This window comes from Leptodactylus fuscus, chromosome 3, assembly GCF_031893055.1.
Source record: "Leptodactylus fuscus isolate aLepFus1 chromosome 3, aLepFus1.hap2, whole genome shotgun sequence".
Lineage (NCBI taxonomy): Eukaryota > Metazoa > Chordata > Amphibia > Anura > Leptodactylidae > Leptodactylus > Leptodactylus fuscus.
The window spans coordinates 241,974,621-241,984,902 of record NC_134267.1 but is presented as its reverse complement, the minus strand read 5'-3'; the positions used below and the strand labels follow the sequence as shown (position 1 = coordinate 241,984,902).

The 10,282-nt window shown below is 42.9% G+C and overlaps 1 protein-coding gene across 1 annotated transcript; it reads right to left on the bottom strand.

The window, feature by feature from the left end:
• Window positions 1-1,309: 1,309 nt before the first annotated feature.
• LOC142198681 (vomeronasal type-2 receptor 26-like) lies at window positions 1,310-9,279 on the bottom strand. Its single transcript, XM_075269709.1, has 7 exons — window positions 9,224-9,279; window positions 8,957-9,121; window positions 8,370-8,661; window positions 4,914-5,732; window positions 3,015-3,224; window positions 2,305-2,428; window positions 1,310-2,217 (listed from the first exon to the last, which is right to left on the bottom strand). Exons 1-7 carry the CDS (start codon window positions 9,277-9,279, stop codon window positions 1,310-1,312), a joined length of 2,574 nt encoding a protein of 857 aa, XP_075125810.1.
• Window positions 9,280-10,282: the final 1,003 nt, after the last annotated feature.

Here is a 10,282-nt window from a genome sequence, read left to right as displayed (position 1 = left end):
ACACTGTGCTTTCTGTTTAGGTGTGACCCCGTGACTCCAGTCCCTAGGACTTTCAGGGCCTCCTCTCCCCTTATCCTAGCCGCCGGATAGAAGGTTAGAAGCCGTGGTAGGCGCACTTCAATTAGGAAGTGCATTGGTCTGCCTCATCTCAGATATTACAGCATAGTTATAGCTGCAGGGCCTGCGACCCCTTTTGTTATTAGTTGCACAGTGTTGCTTTCCCAGCTGTGTCACTTTGCACTGCCTGACCCTGACTCCAATCCTTACACTTACAGTACTGCCAAGTCCCATCAAGGTCCCATACTTGATCTGTAAATGGGTGGCCAGTTAAAGAGGGAGCGGGGATGAAAAATTTTGAACAGAGAGGGCCCCGGTGGAGGATGTTAGTTATGAGATACATTGATGGGTATATGATCTCTTTATATATATGGACATGAAACCTTTGGAATTACCTGGATTTCTTCATTGGTTACAATAAGATGTCGTCTGATTGTTAATCATGTGACAATTATAGACAAAGTTACAAAACTAACAACACACAATTGTACGTTCTCTAATTGACAACATCCATTACTAAGGTGGATCTAGTAAAAAGCCTGACACTAACCTGCCAGCTATCATCGTGGTGACCCATCACCACCATCAGGGGGAGTAAGAAGAGCTGGGTATGATCCAGTGTCTGACTATTTAGTGATGGTCAAGTACTAGGGCTACCACACGCTGGAATTCTTAGGCTAGGAATAGACAGAAACTATCGGCTTTCTCACCCCGGTAATACTAGGCTGCAGTGGAGTTACAGGATCTGACAGGTTATAAAAAATCAAGGGAATAAGGGGATCCCACATCAGATAAAATAACAAAATAATGAAAGAAACAAATGCTGCCGGATCCCATAAAATTACTAATTATATCTGGAATGAGGGATTTGTAGAACACACAATATTTACTGGTGGAGGACCCTGAAGTGATGGTGAGACCTCAATGAAGAGGACACCAAGCCATAATGAGGTCCCTATATAGGGCGACCTAATACTCAGAATTTATTAAACATTATTATCTTATATTTATTTTAATATTTTTTTATTATTATTTTAATAAAGTGTAAGTTTTCGGTCGCCCTATATCGGGACTTCTCTTTAGTTTTGTTACTTTGTTTTCTGAATCCGATGTAATATATTTATAAGAACAATCATCTAGGATTTTATTGTATAAAATGTTATATGCTGATATATGTGGCAGTCATGTACACATAATGACACGTGTTCCTCGTCTATTGGTAAGATTAGTGCAAAGTGAACTTCTGTAGATCTCACCTGCTTCTTCCCACCAGTAATTGTGTTCTGGAGTTCAGTTCTGGTCTCCATAGGATAATGAAGCATTTTGGGAAGAATATACACCCTAAAAGTCCAGCACTTGAGGACAATATGGCAAATATCTCCACGGCCACCATGTACTTCCCTCTGGTGCTCAGATACGCCGGGATCATGGCAATCCAGACACTACAGAACACCAGCATGCTGAAGGTGATGTACTTGGCCTCATTGAAACTGTCCGGTAATGTCCGAGCTAAAAAAGCCGTAATAAAACTAACAGAAGTCAAAACCCCCATATAGCCCAGGACAGAGTAGAAGGCCATCACAGAACCTTCATTACACTGCACAATGATCTTCTCCTGATAGGACCATGTGTCCAGCTCTGGGAAGGGGGGCGCTAGACTCAACCAACCCACACAGATTATTACTTGGATGGATGAGCAGAACATCACCAAAGAATTAGACCACTTGCTTCCAATCCAAAGTTTCCATGAACTTCCAGGCTTGGTGGCTTTGAAAGCAATGCAAACCATGATGGTTTTGGCCAAGAGGCAAGAAACAGCCACTGAGAAGAGGATTCCAAATGAGACCTGACGTAGCGTGCAAGTGAGGTCCACTGGATGTCCAAGGAACAAGAAGACACAGAGGAAGCTCAGCATGATGGAGACCAGGAGGAGGAAGCTGAGGTTCCTGTTATTGGCCTTCACGATGGCCGTGTCTTGGTACAATATAAAAGTAATAAGAATCATGAAGGTAATGAAAGAAAAGACAGAAGAAACCAGAGAAATAACCAGGACTAGTGTGTCATCTGTGTAGGAGAGAAACTCCAGCTGCTTTGGGACACAACCATCCTTCTTCTCATTGGGCCAATCCAGATCTGAACATTTCATGCAGGTGTCACTGTCTGAAGATTAGAAGAATAAAAACCAGAAATAATAAGAATATTCAGTCTCAGGAATGTTGTCCTGCATATTGATATCTTCATACCGACCTGTCACATTGGAGATTTCTCCCGGGGAGCAGGGGACACAATCATAGCAGCAGGAATAGATCCTGGAATTGGAGACTTTCTGGGTTCCTGGTAAACAGTTCTCTGAACACTGAGACGCGGGGACCTGAGAAGAGCAAATAGAAAAATTAAGGCTAGATGGATCGAGGACAATGTATAAGACTGTGCTGGGTGTAATAATCTCTGTTGTTCTGCATACTGACAGATAACTTGGCTATTTGTATGAACAGACCCTTGGAGTGTTGGGGGTGAGCGCCTGGACGGCCGACACTAACTCCCGTATTACAAATTTTTGTCATTTACAGCTCGTTAGTTTGGAGGCCAGGTCACCATCTTTACCATCCCCCTCTAACCATTCTTAACCATTTTTTCAGTGTGATGGGACTCATTATCCTTCTGAATGGAGCCCATGCTATTACAGCATTACAGCTGCCATGGGGGGGGGGGCGCAATATTTAGGAAGGTGATACTAATAAGTAAAGGAGCGGAAGAGATGAGCCAAAGGTAAAAAGTACAAAAAGTAATATGTCTCGGTCAGATCTGGTGGGAGAAGTGAATGGGGAGAATATGAAATGTGGCCAGATTACTATATATACAGAGTTGGTGATGTGTTAGGTAATCCAGAGCACAGACTTGTAGGACGTAAGACATTATCGAAACGTTATTCTGATACCATATACCTTCCACCTCACCTGATTCCCACCGATCTTCCATGATACCCTCTCCACATTGATATGTAATATATGGTCCTGCTTTTCTGAACTGCCAACATGTCTAACTGTATGAGTCCGATTCCTGAAACCAATCCGGTTCACAATCGAATATTGGTCAACGAAATCTCCATTTCTATCAAAATAAGGATTTCCATCAATATCTCTTTGATTTTCCAAATAGTGATGGAGCTGCAAGACAGATAGACGTATCTTGTGTGATATCTACGAGACCTTCATGTACAATGGATAAAGAATTGGAGTATCCCAAATAGAAGACCTTCTGTATAAGTCTCATCCACTACATCTGACGAAGGTCTTCTGACCTGCAGGCCCAGATACAGATATATCCATCCTTTAATTTAGCTCAAATTTTGGTTAAGAACTCCAATATCTCATGAAACCAATTCAATACAATATTGTGACATGCTAACAAAACCTATAAGAGGATGCAGAAGACAACACCACCGCTGGGGATCGGCACATAGACACATATAGGATATCAAAACATTGTGAAACAATTTTGTCTTAAAAACTAGTCATCTTGTGACACTGTATCTAGACATATTAAGGCAGGAGAAAAAGATGGACACATCTAGACACCTGGGGATTGCCGCCACGCTCCTTGTACATATATCTATAGACTGATGAACCAAATTCCCAACCAAAATCACCTTCATGGCACAAGTATTCCTGAGAAGGTCACTCATAGCTTATTTACCATCTAATTGAAAGGATATCTACATGAAACAACAACCCTTTTGTCATGTGCTATCTATCCAACCTGGACTTCAGAAGGTACATAGAAGTAATTTGTCAGGGTAATGTACCATCTCATCTCAGTAGCTAGAAATGTCCATGAGATAGACTATGTACCAAACTGGCGTGGACTGGAACACAATTTCAAAGTCCATTGACTCTTCTCATGGTCCAGTTTGGACTTTCTTGAGTTGTGCCCTATATTAAAAGGACTTAATTTTCTATATAGTTAAGAAGAATAATGTGTTACTAGTCATATTTCTTGTAATGCTCCACACTGAGCCACCTCCTCTCCTCCCAACGATGAGTCCTCCATTCCCCTGTAGCTGCTTTGGTCTTGTAAGGCTCATTGTCCAAACCTCCATGGTCAATCCCTATCTGTCAATGGGTATTTTGGGTCAAAGAGTCCCTCAGCAATTTGATTCCTATTTCTTGTCTGCTCTACTGTACATTGACCTTGACTTATCATCAGGCCAAGTCCATTAAGTTGACCTCTGTTCAGTTACTGACCTTTGGCCTTTCCCTGAACTTCAAACATGTCCTGCCTGTCCCAACCTTTTACTTGTCCCCTGACTCCACACATATGCTGCAAGATCTGACCTTGGCTTTTCTATTGAGTCCACTACTGTCTAACCTACATCCACCATCTATCACAAGGGCCATTATTGAAGGGGATGACCCTTACTAATGGCGTTCCAGGGGGCTTAATATAAAAGGGTCCATGTTACCAAGTTAAAGTTATAATTTTTCCAAAATTCTTCATGCTCTTCCTATTATAGTCACAGATGAATCATAGGCTTCCATGTTTTATAGGGGCCAACTTCAGTGCCCACCAGAGGTGAGACATGAAGCTCCTGGGCATCAATGTAAAATCTGTACCAGGACCCCAACTATAATTAATCATCTATGGTACTGATCTTCTTATATTTGCAAGAAATAAATGATGGGCTCCCTGAAACTACACTCCGGGTGCCCACATAACTATGTCAATGTCAACAATACCATCCTCACTGCTTTCATAACCATGAATGTCAAGATACAATATAGTCCCATCGACAAATGTCCCCTTTACAGTACCCCATAACATCCCATCCACAGCGCCCCAATAATAGGGGGTATTACCTGGTAATATCTATGGAGCAGAGCAATCTTATCAGTAGACCGTCGGTCCGTAGACATGTGAAGATCATGAAGAGCCTGAGCCAATAAATACACAGCTTTATACACTCGGTCAGAGAGGCCTTTGGATTGAAAGCTATAGAAGTCTGTGACCCGCTCTCTCCCAGTACAGTTATGAAGAGGTTTCTTGTATATGGACTGATATAATTCATTCATTTTAGAATTTTTTAATAGGCACTGTAGTTGGACCAACCAAATAAGAGCCAATAGCATGTCCTTTGGATGACTTATAGTCTGGAAACTTTCATAGAAGCTTCTCATGTCTGGTACAGGCAGAGAAGAAGGTTCAAGAGCCAAACTACCATGAAATGCTTCTCGGTGATGCTCCATAAGACTGGTGACTAAAGCAAATGTGGGGCCGAAGACCAGAGTCTTATTATGGAGGACACCTCGTATCACATTCAATCGATCTGCTAGATCTGCAGAATACTTGCCACAGAGGATTATAATGTGAGCTGATGAATTTCCGATAACTTCCATATTTTTTCTCTCAATGTCATCTAGAACATTCAAGCTCACATATTTCACCTTTATGATGTAGGCCACACAGATCCCATCCATGGTCAGATATCGTGTCAGTATCGGAATCTCCTCATGACCTCTGTCATCATCTGAAGATATAATCCCAACCCATGTCCATCTGAAGAACTTGATAATCTTAGACAACACCAAATAAAACCTCTTAGCACACTGAATGGTCCGGAAGAAGGTTGGGTAGAGACGTCTGTCATTGAGGACATCACTTGTGGCTCCATAGCTGATCTACAAAAATGTTGATATTATAGAATAAGTATATATTAGGAGGGTCATCAGGGGTTCTATGTCACATGAGGGAGGTGCCACCGTGATTCTGACCATGCATTGATCTATAGGGAATTGCCTTTGAAAAGGTGGCACTAGAGCAAGTTCATATTTTCCACTGAGGAGGTCTTACTTGTATATTCCTTACCCTGTATATTAGTAACAAATACACAAGAGATCGGGAGGCTCTGAGCCCTGTAAGTCAGTGTATAATGTATTATAGAGTCTTGTTCAGTAGTTTAGTTCAGTAGTAGTTATACACTATATACTAGTACTAATAGTGAAGTTATATACTATGTACTATTACTAATAGTGACGTTATATACTACAGTGTTGGCCAAAAGTATTGGCACCCCTACAATTCTGTCAGATAATACTCGTGTTCTTCCAGATAATGATTGCAAGCACAAGTTCTTTGGTATTATCTTCATTTAATTTGTCTTCAATGGAAAACCACAAAAAGAATTGTCAAAAAGCCAAATTGGATATAATTCCGCAGCAAACATAAAAAGGGGGTGGACAAAAGTATTGGCACTGTTTAAAAAAATCATGTGATGCTTCTCTAATTTGTGTAATTAACAGCACCTGTTACTTACCTGAGGCACCTAACAGGTGGTGGCAATAACTAAATCACACTTGCAGCCAGTTGAAATGGATTAAAGTTGACTCCACCTCTGTCCTGTGTCCTTGTGTGACCACATTGAGCATGGAGAAAAGAAAGAAGACCAAAGAACTGTCTGAGGACTTGAGAAGCAAAATTGTGAGGAAGCATGAGCAATCTCAAGGCTACAAGTCCATCTCCAAAGACCTGAATGTTCCTGTGTCTACCGTGCGCAGTGTCATCAAGAAGTGTAAAGCCCATGGCCCTGTGGCTAACCTCCCTAGATGTGGACGCAAAAGAAACATTGATGAGAGATTTCACCGCAAGATTGTGCGGATGGCGAATAAAGAACCGCGACTAACATCCAAACAAGTCCAAGCTGCCCTGCAGTCCGAGGGCACAACAGTGTCACCCCGTACTATCCAGCGTCAGCGTCTGAATGAGAAGGGACTGTATGGTAGGAGACCCAGGAAGACCCCACTTCTTACCCACAGACAGAAGCCAGGCTGGAGTTTGCCAAAACTTACCTGAGAAAGCCAAAACCGTTCTGGAAGAATGTTCTCTGGTCAGAGGAGACAAAAGTAGGAAAAGGCCTCAACATAGAGATTACAGGAAAAAAGAGAAGAAGACGCCCCCTACAGTCAGACATGGCGGAGGTCCCTGATGGTTTGGGGTTGCTTTGCTGCCTCTGGCACTGGACTGCTTGACCGTGTGCATGGCATTATGAAGTCTGAAGACGACCAACACATTGTGCAGCATCATGTAGGGCCCAGTGTGAGAAAGCGGGGTCTCCCTCAGAGGTCAGGGCTCTTCCAGCAGGACAAGGACCCAAAACACACTTCAGGTCAGCACTAGAAAATGGTGGTGAGAGAAAGCCCTGGAGACTTGTAAAGTGGCAGCAATGAGTCCAGCCCTGAATCCCATAGAACACCTGTGGGGGAGGGGGAGAGATCTCTTGGTGGCAGTTTGGAGAAGGCCCCCTTCACATCTCAGGGGGGACCTGGAGCAGTTTGCCAAAGAAGAAGGGTCTAAGATTCCAGCAGAGCCTTGTAAGAAACTCATTGCTGGTTAGCGGAAGCGGTTGTGCGCAGTTATTGTGTCTAAAGGTTGTGCTACCAAGTATTAGGCTGAGGGCGCCAATACTTCTGTCCGCACCAGTTTTGGAGTTTTGTGTAAAATGATCAATGATGTGACTTTTTTTTCATTCTCTTTTGTGTTTTTTCATTGCAAGCAAAATAAATGAAGATATTACCAAAGAGTTTGTGCTTGTAATCATTATCTGGGGACACCGAGGATTATCTGACAGAACTGCAGGGCGGGGGGGGGGCAATACTTTTGGCCAACACTGTATGTACTAGTACTAATAGTGATGTTATACACTGTGTACTATTACTATTAGTGAAGTTATATACTATATACTAGTACCACATACTTGTACCTCTTTATACTTTGCAGCATTACTCTTGTTTGTTTCCTTTCTTTCCCAAACATACTACTGACCAAAACCCTACAAATAGTGGCGTTATACACAACTACACTAACACTAGTATGGTCGGTGTTCCACATACTCTAGGACCGTAAAGTGTAATAATGGCTTGTGAATGGCAAACACAAAACAAGTACATTTTTGGCATGTGGGAGGAAACCAATGCAAATACATACAAATGTTGGCCTTGGTCAAATTCCAACCCAGGATCCCAGTGCTGCAAGGCCACCATGCTGCTCTTACTTGCATACAGTGTGATGGAGCATGCTATCATCTTTTAGGTAGGATTCATAGAGTGTCGCACAAATAGCCTGTGTGTATCCTGCCCTATGGTAAGAGCCATAACATGTGGTTGAGTCCCAACTAGTTGCAATGGATTGTACCAATGACATCAAGATATAGACAAGCTGTTGCTACCCATGTCCTTGAATGTAGGAGACTACAGACAAAAGTGTGAGAGAACTAGAAACCTAACCTTTCATTTTGACTGAGAACACAAGGAGCCACCTACCTGGGAGTATCGGTATATTGTCAGTATCTGGGCCATGGACACGGTCATCGCTGATCCCTGATCTCCTATAAAACCAGCTACGTTCCTCTGCCTGATACAGGAATAATTGGGGACGGTCATTCTGGGTCCTGATAATATCTGGAGGACACTTTTCACAGCCTTCATACTATCAGAGCAGGAGTCATATATGTGATATCCCAGGGAGATATTGGGTAAGATTGTCTGATCTTGGTTAATTTCCTCAATGGCGAAACGGAAAGTGAGAAGATCCTTGTAATACTGAGGAATCGGCCTGAGGAGATGACACAAAATGCTACAACATGCTAAGAACTATTAAGAACTCTGTCTGCTGGACATTGAACATACATGTATGGCCAGACCATAACTACTGTTTCCCAAGCACAGCTGGACCCTGGATGCACATCAGCCATTTCTTTACAGGGGGTCACAGATAGTCCTATTTTTCCCCATTTGCACAAATTACTAAATAGACTCAAGTCTAAGAGCGATCCATGAGAACAACCCAACGATGACCTTGTCCAGTTTTTCCACAGTCATATGAATATGGTCTACACAGCCCCACTTACCTCACACAAAGGCGATAATGATGAAATCCTGCGTAGGTTAGCTCGTTCATAAAATCATTGACGGAGAAAACTCCTCCGATAATGACGTCTCCATTCTGGAAATATTTGTAGTCCTCGATGGTCGTCACCGGGTGCAGATCACAGGCTGGTGGTGGATTCTGGGATCTACAATGTGTCACGTACAGAATCAGGACAAGGAACAGGACTGTCATAGTGTGTGCTGGGAGAAGAGGTCTGCGGAGGACACCCCCAGATATGACTGTGTACCCCAATATAACACAGAGCAGGAGCAGGGGGTCATAGAGCGCAGGGTCATGAGACATGGTGTAGAGCAGAGGACAAGGCTGCAGATGTCTGCATCTCCCCCTCCTTATATACAGTACACTACAATACATCTCAATGTGCTCTGGATTTAGGCCGAGGCTCAGCTGTTCTTCCTCCTGCTCTTATATTAGGAGACATTACCGGGAGATGAAGAAGAAGAAGCTCCTGAGGATCATTTATAGCAGATTCACTTTTGCATGTTGTCAACGACATATAAAGCTGTTTCTTATTATATGAATTTCTTATATTTACAATCCATTAAAAGAGTAGAAAGAAAAACATCAGAATACGATAATATTCAGTCTATGAACCGAGAAGATGAAGAATAAATGATAAGACAATATAACGAGCAAAGAAGTCATTAGAGAAAAATGGAAAGCAAAAGAAAGAAATATGGAAGGAAGATACAAAGTAATTTATTAATGTTCTCCTAACGACTCAATAATATCAAGTAATTAGAAATGGGTAAACGTCTCAAGATTTGTTTAACTTCTAGTGCGGGTGGCTCAGATCCCAGATTTGTATTGGGTTGAACCAATGGGCTATAAACATAGGGTAGAATGGCCGTCATATATCGACCGCCAGGACCTACCGCTGCCTTTATCGACCACTTCACCACCTGGCTCACACACTTCCTATCCACTGACACCCCCACCATCATCATGGGTGACTTCAACATCCCCATTAACACAGACCACCCTTCCACCTCCAGTCTCCTGTCCCTCACCGCCTCCTTTGGTCTCTCCCAATGGTCCTCTTCTCCCACCCACATAAAGGGGGGACCACTAGACCTAATATTCACCCGCCTCTGCTCCATATGCAGCCTTTCTAACTCTCCATCCACGCTCTCTGACCACAACCTGCTGACATTCTCTGCCCTCTCCTCTCCAAAACACACCCCAACCTCTAAACCAACACGCCCCCACAGGAACCTCAACCGCCTTGACACCTGCACCCTCTCAGACTCTCTCCTACAACTCGCTGACATATCCTCACTCCAGG